This window comes from Lutjanus erythropterus, chromosome 13 (assembly GCF_056507025.1).
Source record: "Lutjanus erythropterus isolate fLutEry1 chromosome 13, fLutEry1.hap2, whole genome shotgun sequence".
Classification (NCBI taxonomy): Eukaryota; Metazoa; Chordata; class Actinopteri; order Lutjaniformes; family Lutjanidae; genus Lutjanus; species Lutjanus erythropterus.
The window spans coordinates 11,864,196-11,879,324 of record NC_139329.1 but is presented as its reverse complement, the minus strand read 5'-3'; the positions used below and the strand labels follow the sequence as shown (position 1 = coordinate 11,879,324).

General features: G+C 39.4%; 1 protein-coding gene across 3 annotated transcripts in view; it reads left to right on the top strand.

Annotated features, from left to right (window-relative positions):
- The window catches only part of wwp2 (WW domain containing E3 ubiquitin protein ligase 2), a 56,301-nt gene that overhangs the window by 23,039 nt on the left and 18,133 nt on the right, over positions 1-15,129 (top strand). For all 3 annotated transcript variants that reach the window (XM_084735132.1, XM_084735130.1, XM_084735131.1), the window contains exons 9-10: positions 1,902-1,991; positions 9,692-9,866. In XM_084735132.1, the coding sequence (XP_084591258.1) occupies positions 1,902-1,991; positions 9,692-9,866 (265 nt within the window). The remainder of the gene's footprint in view (positions 1-1,901; positions 1,992-9,691; positions 9,867-15,129) is intronic.

Sequence of the window (15,129 nt, the reverse complement as noted above, 5' to 3'; positions counted from 1 at the left end):
ATCTCACACTAAACCCACAGTTTGACACAATGCTGTTTAAAAGTATGATAGCTACAAGACCTAGTATACTGTAATCGATCTTCTTAATGTTCAGAATCTAAACTGGGCCTTGTAATGTCTTTTCTTTTATCAACCTGGTAAAATGTAGAAAAGGCAACTCACTCTTAACATACTAAGTGACATACCTAGAGTCCTATCTTTCATAATTTTGCTCTCTTTACTGGAGGGAGTCCCTACATTTCCTCAATGGAGCAACAGAGGAATCCATACTTTGTCTGACATCTATAATAAAGAGCGCCACAGAACATTCAACAATTTGAATTAACTGGCTCTTAATTTTTCTCATACTTGCAACCCAGACCTACAGGGTCATTCTTTACTCACCCATGAGTTTCATGTCAGTTTAGATGTCGGTGTTCAGTGGTTTGGTGTCTAAGTTTTATAATTAGCAACTGAACTTGTTGTTGTCCCCTTGCTATTCATCAGGTGTGAAAAGAGATCTGGTGGGTTGGTTTGCTGTCTGGGACTATTTGGACTGTAAAAAAAAATCCAAATCACAAATTTATTCACTTCAATTTATACATAGACGATACTTCACTCCTAGAAAATGTCACCTCATGAAAGTAATACCCTCTCCAATCTGTCATCTATGTTCACTTGGTTTCATGGGTTCATTTCATTCATAACATATGTACTGGGAGTGTCCTGGGGTTTCCGCTTTATGGAAAGAGGTATCTTGTAACTTACCAACTTGTTATCTCAGGCTGTTGATTATTGAATGATACGTCATCACTGGCTCTGTCTCTCTCCAAATATCATGTTTTGTTTTCAGGCCTTACAGCAGCATAAAAGATAAAAAAATATATTAGCTCTAAGATGGAAACCTCCTCATTCACTCACTCGTGCACAATGGCTGACATCCTTTTTGAACATTACACACATGGGACAGTCTATATCCAGAATACATGGGGCTACAGAAAGGACTGTTCTGCAGCAGCAGATGTTTAACAGCTGCTGACTTGAATATGTAACATGTAAGCCATTATGATGTATGAACGTGCATTTTGCTAAGAGACAGTGAATTTATACATTTATGCATTATGAAATGTAGAACTGTCATGGGAGGAGAGGGAGGGGTACTGGTCGCCACAGGGGTGGGGGCGGCGTTAACTGTTCATGGTCATACCGGCATAGTTCCACATTAACATTATGTTTGCTGTTGCAGCATTGTTTGTTCTACCTCTACTGAAATAAAAACAATTGGTAGGAAAAAGAAAACATGCACGCTTAACCAGTGATGATGTTATCAGCTGAATGAGCTCAGTGTGCAATGACAAAAACTTTGTACAGTATACTACTATTGAATCATGTGTTAATGATAGCACAGCTGTTGTGAATGTGTAGAATGGTTAATAGGAGGAAAGTGGCTACAAGGATCATCTACTGATTTTTTTTTATGTTTTCTTAATTGTCTCCTCTCTTGCTCTCTCAGTTCAGGTCACATTAATTTTATTGACATGAAACACAACAGTAATTGTTGGCAAAGCTAAACACAAGGCTGTGTAGTTCCAAAGATAGATGTGATATATTTAGTAAATAATTGCAAGAGTATTAATGGTGCTAAACAACTTAATGAATGATTGCCGGTGATTAGGACATATTTATAGGGCTGGTGTTTCCTAGAGGTTCATTGCATCAATGCTCCCCTCTGTCTTTGTTGGTCATGCACTGTTACACACTGAGCAGGTAGTGTGGGTCACTCCCTTTCCTCTCCTTAATAATCCAGGTTGTGTATTGGGGAGATTTGTTTGTTGTAATTACATTCATTATGAAATTGAAGAGGTGCATCAAATATTTTTGTAATGTGTCAGTTGTCTCTCTTTCTCTTTCTCTCTGTGCAGCTGGGAGCAGAGGGTGTTGCCTCATGGCAGAGTGTATTATGTCGACCACAATACTAAAACCACAACCTGGGAGAGACCATTGCCACAGGGGTAAGTCTGTTACATTTTTTTTTGTTGTTTTCTGTGTTGATGCATTGATTTTTATTTTTTTTTTATGTTTTGGGTCGACACTTGGCTTTAAATTCAGATATCAGCCATTCATGTCTTCCACCTTTGATATTATGGGAGTTACTGTGTGACTGCAGGTACAGAAAACAAACATGCATGACGTTAATGTCTTGCAGCCACTGCAGCATAAAAGTATTTATATTGGGATTCAGAGACTTGTACTGGCTAAGTCTTCCTTTTTCCAGTATGAGACTTTTATTCCACAATATCATGCACCAAACAAACAATGAAACAGAAATTTTTATGAATCACTTTCTGTTTTGTATGGATTTTAAAGCCCTGTATGGGACTATATAAATATAATTGATTTGACTGAACTTAAAGTTTTAACCTTAGTGGAAAACTGGTTGTTGAAGAAACACCATGTTGTTAATATAATAAAAACCTGCACGAAAATTAGTTATAGACTGTTAAACGTAAAAGGTAATTGACAGATTATTGGTAGACATTTCAGCTGCAAAAAGACTGGTGAAGTCACTTTCTTTTTGTGGGAACAATAACATGAATGTAACAAGCCTTGTCAATATCCAGTTTGTAGCCGTTGCCATGGGAAACAACAAACTATAAAGACACACCTGTTGGAGCTAACGAGCCAGCCTACAAAGAAGTGAATGTACTTTGTGTCTGTTCTTTGGTTACTGGTTGACTTTGAGATGAGATTTTTTGTTGATATTTATAACACCAACAGATGGTTCTCCTGTGTCAGAGAACGTCTGTAGGTAAGGATAGAATATCTGATGATTTCCCTAGAACACAATGAGAAGTAATGTTGTTCAGGACGCATATAGAGGTGAGAATTTAAAAAAATAATACAGCTGTACATACAGTATGTACAGTGAGGCCCAGTTCATTCACATGTCTTTGTGAAATGTGGTCTCACATGCTTTGTGACGGGGGGACGACTCCATGGCCCTGTGGCAAACACACAAGCCAGCGAGGAACATGCTTGCACATAACTGTCTGCAAAACATTTGTTTTAGTGAGTTTATACTTTAAGAGAGAAGTGGATGGTGCAACACAACTGACAAGCTGTGAAAGCTTCCTCCATTTTTAAATTGCCAGCAACCCATTTCCTCAAAAGTCAGAGATGTTAAGCCAGTTTGACTTTGGTCAGTGATGCCAATTTGTGTTTTATCATCGAAGCTAAACTCACACAAATGCAAAGATTTTGTGTGTGTAGATTCACTTCACCTGTGCAAGCGAATCCTCTGAGCAGTTCCATTCGAATTTAGCTAAACTAAACAAAAAAAAATACTATAAAAACGATACTATATGATGATGAAGGGCATTAAAACACAAGTCTAAATGGTAAAGAATACTCATGTAGGCTCATATAGGAATTTAGTGTGCCGCACTGCACTGTGAAAAACAAAAAAGACGAATCTTAGAATATTTGTATAGGACAGCTAAATTCGACAAAGGAAAATCTTAGCTAGGGACATCTTTAAACTACACACACTGTGATTAGTCCAAAATCAGTTTGATTTTAGTCTTTGTGTGCTAAGCCATCATAATGAGGAGACAGTTTTTTCCCTCTCTTTGTGTACAGCATTATGAGAGCAGAGTACCCTGCCAGTCCAGCCCTTTTATGACATTTTTACTCGCACCAATTATTTGTTGATTTTCAGAGTGTGTGACTGGGTGACAGAGAGAAAGAGAGGCTGTTTTTAGGAAAAGGTCAGCCCCCCTTCTCTTCAAACCTCCACCCCCATCTCATTTTTTCCATACAAGAAACGAGAGCACGGGGGCCCGGAGAACAAAAGTCCTTTCTTAGAGCCACATGTACTTCCATCCACGACTGTGTTGGCTGCTGGCTGCCGCGGCTCTTCAGAGGATCAATTAGCTAACTAATACTGGGCTAGGGCTCCAGATGTACACACCAGGAACTGTTTAGAAGCTGGGGGGGCAGGGTGGGGTGAGTTAAGCAATCGAGATTTGGAAGCTGAAATAATGAAAGCCATCCGAAGCCAGACTGAGGAGAGCTTCTGAGTCACACTGCTCTTTATCAAATATACTGTAGAGTTTGAAAATAGTCATGCATCACAAGTTCAACCGCTCTGATAAGTTGCAGGACGTCATAACACACTTTATTTTAGTCTAGTAGTAGGAGGGCCTCCTAATTAAAACTGATACTGTGTTTACATAAAGCTGTGCTTGTCAGCATCACATGATGTCTGACAACCACAATGTTACAATTCCTTTTCATGATTTTTGACAATGTTATTTAGACAAAGATAAACAATAGAAACTAGACTGTAAAGCAGTGTTTTGTGTTTATATTCAATATTGAATTCCCATAATTCATAGAATGGGAACAGCTGTACCAAACTAAATGGAGTATTATCGTCACAAAAAATATTTTCTAGGGCCAAACGGACAGTGTAAAGAAAAGAACTCTTGTATACAGCTTAATCAGAGCTATGATCAATACTTTAACCAAGAGCCGGCTCAGGCTCAAACCACCAAAGAATATCAGGACATGTTCATAGCCTCAAACGGCATAAAAAAAAAATCATAAAGCATTCACTGTGTTTATTCACTGCAGTACACAACTTTCATTTTGACCAAATTTTATTGACAGAAATGCAACATGAGTAACAGTGTCTAGAGTCTAAGTCACCAACTGGCTGGATTCACATTATAACTTAAGTTAATATTTCAGTTTAACTTAAATATGACAAACAAGGAGTTAATATACAGCGACATTGTAGTACCACTTTATAGAAAACATATTGCAAAAGATTTTAATACCAGTGGTCATGGAAAATACATGTTTCTGACTGGACATAAAAAAGTCATAAAATCATAAATACAAGGATGCAACTTGATTTAGTTCTCATTTACAACCAGGTTGTAAACTGATATCTAGTTCCTCTTAAACTGATTGGAGTTGAATTGAGCAGTCTCACAGCCTGAGGGGAGAAGCTGCTCTTCAGTCTGGCAGGTACGGCAGCGGATACTTCTGTATCTTCTCTACCTTCTGTATATCCTGCCTAATGGCACAATATACAGAACAGGGTGAACAGGTTGTGGCTGCGGTGAGTATAATTTTTGTTTCCTCTGGGCCTTACACAGGCACCGTCTCTGTTTTATTGAGTATTTCTGTCCTGGGCCGTGCACATCCCATGCCGGTTTGTGATATTTCTGGTCAGTATACTTTAAAATGTTACCCTGTAGAAGTTCACAAGAACATGGCATGGGAATTTTTAATTTCTTAAGCCCTGGAGGGCTCCAGTGTTGAGCACTAGAATGGAGGAGGTAAGACTGCCAATCTGAACTATATCAATAAATACATCAGAGAACTATATATAGTTTTATGCTATTGTGCACCAAAGCGTAACTGTTCTTCTACCCTCGCAAAGCTCATGTGTGTCCTTTCAGCAGCTGAATAGTTAAGTCAAGTGTTATAAACACATGAATCTAAGATAAAGCTGACTCTTACAGCAGATTGTTGTTTCATCTGGTCAACATAACAAGCAAGTCAGTCTCAATCCCAATAGAAAACAGAATGGAGATAGAAGATAGGAGCTCACAGTGATCACTGTCTAATTTGGACTGTTGATGGTGAGGAGACGATACACTTCTAGTTCAAAGAAATAAATGGAGTACATAGTTAATGACATGACTTGTATGAAGAGTTAAAGTCAGATAGCAGAACTAAGTAGAGACTCTCAGACGGGCCATTGTGGGCTCTGGGATTTTCCCTGGCTCCAGTAAATAACTATCTAGTGCTAATATCAGAGGGAACAGTGTTTTTTCCTCCCTTTTGATGGAAGCTCGGAGGCACAGTGGTCAGAGAGACTGTCCCTCAACCAAATAACTCCTTGTGTTTGCAATCATCCACTCTGCTGAAGTGTCCTTGAGCAAGATATTGAAACCTACCAGCTCCTGAGGTGCTGTCATGTAGTTGAACCTGATTTCTGACCACAAGAAAAACAAGATTTTCCCTTCAAAAGACAACAACATATCTTTATTGTTCAAATTTGTACATCAGCCAATCTAGTTAACTGTTGTTCAAGGTTCAAGGTTTCTTTATTTGTCTCCCTTAGGAGAAATTTGTCTCTGATAAAGGGAAGCCACACCAAGCAAGACATCATGGTACAAAATAAACAAGTACATGAATAAATAGGTCACATTTGCAAAATGTCAAAAAAAAAGGCTCTATGTAGATTAGTCGCCCACATCCTTCACATTCATGCTGGGATGGAGTACAAGGGCACGCCACTATTACACAGGTATTCATACAAACATACACTGCTTCCATTTTCTCACACTATTACACACTGAGATACAAAAGCAAACACTCCTGCAATACTTAGAACTACAGCTATCTAAAAGGCATCCTGTATTTCTGTCTGTCCTCCACTATTTGCCCATTAAGGAGTTTTACTGGAAGAGGGATGAATGAATGTTTGTGCCGGTTGTGTTTATACAAAGGGACCCTATACCTCCTCCAAGTTCAGAGTTCATTTATACATATTCAGAGTTCAACACATGAGAAATGTCAGATGCAATCCTGTTGGTCTCTAGACCAAACAGCCGAGCCTTGGTCTGCCTGAACAAAGTGACCTCAGTCCAGATCAAAGTGACCTTTGGCTCTGTTCGTTTCTAGTGTGAAAACGTCTTTTTGGATGATTAGGACTTTTGGACCAGGTACAGGAAGTTCTGGCAGGCTACTGTCAGAACTGGAAAAAGGAAAAACAAGGCAACAAAACTAAATGAGCTGTGTAATTGCAATGTGAAACTAAAAGTAACTGAATCAAATGTATACAGTGTAACAAAACTGTGAATCTTGGTTTGGACTTTCAGGTCCGAACAAATAACATTTACAGTATTTACATGCACTTACTGTTATCAAGAACATTTTATATTTTATCAGAATGTTGCTCCATCTTGAGTCAAAGTTACAGCTGTCATCTCACTCTTGTACTCGACTAAATAATATGAACATTAGTAGTGCCACTTTACGTGTTTTGAGAGTTGTTTGTAGAGAACATTTCACTTTTTTTTGTCATTTAGAGACAATTATGTTTGCTGGTGGTAACAGCAAGTGTGATTTTAAAGGATAAATTTGGTCATATTCTATATTTTTCTTATGGTCAACAAATATCAATAGACCTATACCAAAAATGAACTGATCCTGCTAACAAGTATTGTGTCCATGTGATGCACACTGTTTTAATGGCTGACATCCTCCTCCTTTATTAACATGAACACACACACTGTAGTTTATTTTGATACAGTCCCACAAACACTTTCGCGTCATGCTGTTAAAAATTTTCCCAACAAATGTGCAGTTTTCTCCTGTTTGAGTAATATTCTCTAAAAACTACACAGTCTAGCTGCTGCAAGTTCAACATGCATCATTTTCCACACAACAGTAGATCACAGTAAAAGCAGTTGTTAAGCTTGATTAAATATGGGAGCTGTGTTAGTTCACTCCAGTAAAAGCCTGTCGCCTCCAGCTTCTCATCTGACAGCTTACTGGCTGGTCTCCCTGCAATATTTAAAACTCACCCACTGACAAATAGTGCTGAAATTGTTCATATCTTGTTGCGTCGACTAATTTTAGTCTACACCGTTACCGCTAATCTCTGTGACAATTACATTGTATTATCTGTGTATTACAGCTGAAGAAGAGATATCAGTATAGAGGAAACCTAAATGAATTGAAGCAGTAGGGTAATTGCTTACATTGTTTCCTCTGCACAAGCTGAATATCACAAGGGAAAGGCAGGGGCAATTATAGGATGTAAATGCACTGAATTGCTATCGCTTAAAAATGTTGCCCATAAATTGTGTCAGAAATGGGGTGGGGCACCTTGGTGGCCTTAGGGTTCAGCCCTTGACTTTGAGCTACAGCGTCCCTGGTTTAAGTCTGGCTGGGGACTTTAGTTGCTTGTCGTTCTTCATCTCTTTCCTCTCATTTGCAGTCATCTCTCTGCTGACAACTTGGTAACAGAGGCATAAAATACCCCACCAGTACTTCATGAATGAAGTTTGATTAAATGAAAATCTTAGCGATTACGACTTTACAAAGACTGAAAGATGACTGAGCTTGTAAGCGCTCACCTATAATATGTTGCTTCATATACGCCACTGTAATAAATCCTTCATGCGGCTCTCCTCCTGCACGCTGAATACACACTGAATATGTGTGTGTGTTGCATTAATAGCTTTGGTTCAACAAAAGTGAGTCTATTTAGAGGTCTTGGTCCACTGGGAGGACCCAGCAAATGAAAAGTTGGTGGCCTTGCAGTCATACTTGTTATACTGTATGTGTGTCAAGGAGGGAGTAGAATTATGATTTTGTTTGTGTGTGTCTGTGTGTGTGTGTATTCGCACTGTTGTGTAACTTTAACTGTCTTATATGTACTCAAGAGGCCAATAGAAGTGTGTTCTGAATGGGTAAAGTCACAAGATTCAGAATATTTAAAATCTAGACTGATGGAATTTGATTGCTGAGTTCATCTTACAGCTTATGACTTCAGACTGTAAGATCAAACTAGATGGGAATGTCACTGATGCAGTTCTTCAGAAAGTTATGAAAGGTTGAAAGAAATGCCAAAAATTTTGCGTGTGAGTGTGTGTGTGTGTATGCATTTCTCAAGCCTGTTGGTATCTGCACAGTGTGTTTTTGTTAGCATACGGAAGTTGATGCTGTTTCCAAATTCTGTAGCGCTGAAGTCAGAGATATGAGAATAGCAGCAGAACAGCAGTCAGTCCTTCCGAGCCCAAGGAACTGGTCTGTGTGTGTGGAGCCGTGTGTGTGTGTGTGTGTGTGTGTGTGTGTGTGTGTGTGTGTGTGTGTGTGTGTGTGTGTGTGTGTGTGTGTGTGTGTGTGTGTGTGTGTGTGTGTGTGTATTTATTTCTGTGCAACATCTATATCTCAGTCCATGTCCAGGCCCCCCATCTCAGGGGAAGAACAGGATATACATAGAGCTCTGAGTAATGCAACTGGCAGGCACTGACACACAAACACACACCACAGCACATGGTTATTGTCACTCAGAAATCTGGCGTCTCCCATTGTTTTCCCTCATCATTGTAACTGAGCACTGGCATTGTCTTTAAAGTAAATAAACTGTTGGATGATGATGAGGCTGAGCCAAATCAGCGATAACACCGTAAAAAATTGCTTTATTCTCTCCATGGAAGGCTGATTTTCAGGAGATGTAGAACAAGTTTACTGTGGTCATGTGCAGAGGGTTACTGGTTACATTTAAAGACAGAGTAGTATTTGAAGTATTTGTTTTATTCTACTCACCTCAGTGATCCACAGCTTTTATGAAGTACGTGCTATCGGGAATTATTTCATTTAGCCGTCATTTCCTTCCTCTCTTTTTCCTTCTCCGTCTTTCCTGCTTCATCCTCAGCATCTTTACATATTCCTTCCTCTTCTCTCCCTTTTTCTCATCCTCCCTCCCACACTCTGTCTCCCTCCTTCTACTGTTTCTCTTTCCTTTTCTTGTCTTTGTTTCTTTTCCCTTGACTATAAATCAGTACTGTTACTATCAGCAGCTCAACTTTTGATGCAACCACCCACTCTTGACATGTTTAATATAGATGTTGTTGAAAGCCACAGCCCCTCTCACCCTCCTCTCCTCTCTGCCCCCCCCCAGCTGGGAGAAGCGAGTGGACCAGCGGGGCAGGTATTACTATGTGGACCACAACACCAGAACCACCACATGGCAGAGGCCCACGGCCGAGTCTGTGCGCAACTACCAGCAGTGGCAGAGCCAGCGCAGCCAGCTGCAAGGCGCCATGCACCAGTTCAGCCAGCGCTTCCTCTACCAGGTACTTCAAGCCTTCACTGTCACATGCACACAGTATGCGAGCACACATGAGATTATGACACCTCACTTGGGCAAAGGTAACAAGGCCACTCTTTGTTTGTTTAGCCATGGTGGCTATTGCTGCTCATACTAACCACCCAGTTCTTCTACTTTTTACTCCAAACCAACCAGAAAAATTAAACTAAGCCTGTGCCTGTCAGCTACAGAGAGAGGACCTTTATTCACATAAAAGGGATATTTCTTTATAGGAGCACAGAATAGTTAACTTTTGCTTCCTCTTATGAAGTATTGGCCCTACTCCTATTTAAAATCCTGGTTGATTGGCACTTTGAAAAAGAAAAAAAAGTTTCACACACAACACGCAAGAAAAACAAAGGATTTTTGATACCTTACATTTTCATGCCTTTGTGCCGGCAGCAGATGATGGACTCAAGGGTGAACTGATAAGAATTTTGAGGTCAAAGTCTAGGTCACTGTGACCTCACAAAACACATTTTTGGCCATAACTCAAGAATTCACTGACAAAATTACACACAGATATCTAATAGAATAAAATATCCGGAAGGTCAAAGCTCAACTTCACAGTGACGTCACAATGTTCAGCTCTCTGTCAGTCCTCTTTCCTCCTCTGTAAACATAGTCTCCAAGTGAACACAGCATGTTTACCACAGAAAACTGTTCACTGTAATCATACATGTCAATTTTGCCAAAAAAATACACCTAATACAGTTTATTGAGTATCTTCACTACACATATTATATCTGGACAGACGTGGATGTAAACTGCATCTTTACTGGTTGGTGGAGGTATTCAACCACGAGGCAGTTTTCTCTTACAGGTTAGGATTATGTTTCCACTCAGCTCAGTGAGATTAAAAATGCAGGGAAATACTTCTCATAAAAATGTCACGCTATTGATTTCTGTTTAGATTTGCATGTCATCCCTCTAATTCACCATGGGACCAAACACCATCAATATATGTCTTGAGTAAGATCAGAGCTGTATGTGACACAGTGTGGTTTACTCTTCGCCTAACGCTCATGGGATGTCGGCTTCCATAGGGGGATTAAAGATGTTATTTGAGATTTGTTTATAGTATGATTCTAGCGGAGTCAGTCGAGGTTCAGCCATGGTCTGTGACAGTTGCCGTCTTCTCTGAGAAGCAGCCAAGGTCAGACTGCAACCAGACAGTAAAGACTTACGGGACTAAAACAACTGAGCTTTCTCAATGGACCATTATTAAAACAAGCCTTAAAACTCTTACAGACATCTATAAAAAAAAAAAAACACTCCACCCTGCACTCTGTGGGTGTATGTGTTTTTGTGTGCGCGCTTGTGCTACTTCTTATGAAATTTGTGCATGCATTTGTCCTGGTCTACAACTGCATTTGTCTTTTATGTCTTTCTATGTATCTCACTTTGAAATAACCCTAACTTGTTTCGTTTCATCCATCTTTCTAACTCTCTCATCATCTGTCAGTCCTTTTAACCATGCGCCATCATCCTGCCCTCCCTCTTTTAAACTTGTTTTTCCATACATTTGCAATTTCCATGCAATTTCACACCCAAATATTCCTCCTTTTACACTCTTGAGCCCATCATCATAAAGTATCTGTGTCTGCCTGTGGCTGCTGTGGTCGGTGCTGAAGTTTTGAACAACGGTTTGAAATCGTTTATTACTCAGCCACGTTATTGAAGTAAGAGTAATTGAGCTTTGAACATAAACCCTCATCAAACATCTGTGCAGTTAAATGTAAAGCAGCAGAGAAACAGTAGTCCTTTGTGAAAAGTTTAACACAAAATGTGAGCAGGTAGTGGTGTAGCTGCTAACTTTAACTGATTTATTGTCCACTGGCATTTACAGTAGCTCTTGGCCGCTGATCATTTTGGACTGGTGATAATATTACTCTGTTTACTTTATTGATTGTAACACTGGTGTTATTACTGTAACTGAAACAGCCTTCTGTTAATGCTGCCCTTTAGCAGGGAAAGTACAGCTCACATCCTTATGTAAGACTAAAATCATGTGAATATGAAGGCTTCAGTATATCAAACCTTAATACCAAATGAAATGTTTCCTGAGTATTATTGAGAGTACCAAAGCTGACTTGAAATGCTTTGTTGAGTTGTGTTTCTTTATTTATTGATCCTTTTTTCTTTACTAAATCATAGCATTGCCAATTTTAGATCTTAGTTCAGATTTTTTAGATCTTGTACATTTGCTTGTGTTAAGACAACATAAAACACCACATATGAGAAGATTTTGTTGAATGAACAGAAGAACACAACTTTGTAGATACAGTGTTTATATTCAACATAGACAAATGCTGCAGGAACAAAATTAAAAACATGCAAGAGGTTTATTAAAAAGAATTACAATGCAGTGGACATGTTAAATCATATTGTATAGTTGGTATAGTTTCATTTAGATATATTTTTTATAAAATACATAAGTAATGCAAGAATGAATCAAGGCCTAGGCCTCACAAGTTTCCTTAGACTTCAGATAATGGAGAGAATCTGTTTACATGTTGCTGCATTTCTGCCACAGAAAAGGCTAAACAATTTAAAATTACACCTAACCCTATTCGTCTCTGTCTTATGGGCCTCCAAGCACCTGGAACATTGATTTTAAAACATCCTTTACTGTATAAAGTGTAAATAAATAAATAGATAATATTTCTGGTTTACTGTTATTTTAAGTATTACTCTGACTCATTCATTCACAGCATTGTGATCCATTTTGATTATAGTTTAAAGCAGAGATGAGTACTTGATTTGATGACCAGGTGACCCTGTATGTAGATGTTTCCAGTGTCGTTTTTGTTTTTTGATTTCTTGTGTGATGTACAAATGATTAAATGAACAAAATACAATCATAGCATTGTCAGGATTAATTCAGGTGTTTTAAGTCACCACACACACAGTGTCCACATTGAGATAGAAACCTTCAGGTTCACTGTGGGTTGGAAACTTCTCCTCCTTCCTTCCTCCTCCTCTGCCTTTTTCCCTTCTTCCTCTCCCTCCTTTCCCTCAGTGTGTGTGAGAAAAGCCAATAGGCAGGTCTGCCCTCCATGTTGATAGTACACTGCTGTGTCTTGGAATGCCCACACTGCTGATAGCGGCGACTATTTATGGCCCCAGTGTGTGTGAACAAGGAAACACACACAAAAGAGCTCATAGTTTAACTGTGAAAACAGCCACATGTTCTACTGCCCGACTGACACTCTCACTCTCATCTGTGGACAGATGGACATGCTATAAAAAAAAAATGCCTCCAAAACGATGACAAAAAACTACACTGGAACAATCATTTACCATCCTCTATCACCATTAAAAATCAGGAAAGTCAGCTTAATTTATTGTGATTCTGTATTGCTGTGTGTGCTGATGTGAATGCTGATGTGTGTGTAGATCCCAGGTCCCTACTATTAAACCACATGCTCCTCCTCTGTGTGTGTATGAGAAAGTGTGTTCACAGGGCTGTAACGTTGAAGTCATTTCTCTTCTGTTGCACATGACAACCAAAGAGGGTCAAGGGGCCGGTCGTCCCCTTAAATGGACCATGGCGCTGTAACGGTGCCCGCATTGCATGGACAGACACACACACAGATAAATACACACTCATGCACATGAACAGAGTTTAAGGTTGTGTCTGTGCAAACTCGTAAACACAAGCACCAAAGTGTGCATGCATTGTGAGTTTTTTACAATAGTTACACACAGTTACTTGTAGTACACTTTTAGTTAGTCCAAAATAGTTTTGTGCATGTGTGCATATGTGTGTGCATTTGTGTGTGTGTGTATGTGTGTGTGTGTGTGTGTGTGTGTGTGTGTGTGTGTGTGTGTGTGTGTGTGTGTGTGTGTGTGTGTGTGTGTGTGTGTGTGTGTGTGTGTTTGCAGGGTAATTGCGGCTCGTTAGAAACCCCAGAGAGAGCAGCCTCACAGTCATTAACTGCAGTTTCCGGCTCTCCCCTCTCTCTTCCCCCCTTCTTTTCACTTCTACCAGTCCCCCTTTTCTTTACTTGTATCCTTTCCTTTAACGCCGCCCACCCAACCCCCTCCCATCTCTCCATCTTTCCGTTGCCTCTCCAAAATCCCCCCAATCTCCATTTCCCTCTCAAAATCACCCTTTTCTGCATTGCATCAAAAAATATATATATATATATATATTTTATCTTGGATCATTTCAGATACCCTCTCCCTCTTTCTTTTCTCTGTTTTTACCACTCCTCATCCTCTGCCCCCAAATCAGTCTTTTGCTCCACTCACTTTCCCTCAATTGCCTCCTTCTTCCTCCCTCCTCTCCACCTTTCTGTCCATTCTCGTTGGAACAAGTACCCTTAACAGCAGCACCTGAATCAGCCCTGTGTTTTATCACTCACACACGTCCGCACGGCTGAATGTCACATTCACTCATGTTTACACACAACCAGTCAGGGCTCATATTTTCATAAAGCACATTTGTAAGTGGTTTATGCCATGAAAGGACAATGAACAGAAGTTATTTAAGCTGCACTGATGCAGGCTTTGTCAAGATTATGTTATGAATAGAAGAAAGAAAAACTTCTATCAGTGTGATTTACTGTGCGTTTTACAATTACATTAAAATTGACAGGCTGTGGACATAATCTTTTTTTTTTTTTTTTTTTAGGATGGACATTTATATACAGTTGAAATCTGAGATAATGCTGTCCTCAGAAAGTTACATTGAATCTAACATTACAGTATGTTCAACATTGCTGTGAGCTATGGCTCTGAGAAAGAGTACAAATTTTAATGCAGACTGTGGTTATCAGGTGCTGAGGGGTTTAAAGTACTTTAATAGCCTCCATGAGCTGCGTCTCACAGCCACTGCTACTTTTTCCTCTGTCCCTCTCTCTCTCTTCCCTTGAGTCATTTTCCTGACAAATTTTTAGACAGTACAGTTTGCAAAGGTTTAGCATAAAAGTTCATTCTTGACCCTGACACATAGATCGGTAAAATTTCATCTCGAAGGTTCACTCGCTTTTCCATTGTGAGGTTTTGTTGCCTTTTTGTCCTCTGTGATCAGAAACTGAATGTCATTATGTTGACTGGACAAAACAAATGATTTTAGAGCATCACCTTGGGACTTTGAGATTGTCATTGGTGAAACATTTCTCAACATGTTTATTGGACATTTTATAAAGCAAACAATTAATCAATTAATCAATTAATCAATAAAATAGTCTTTACTTGCAGTCTAACCGCAGTCTGCCTGCAATTATACTGAAGAAGCACTG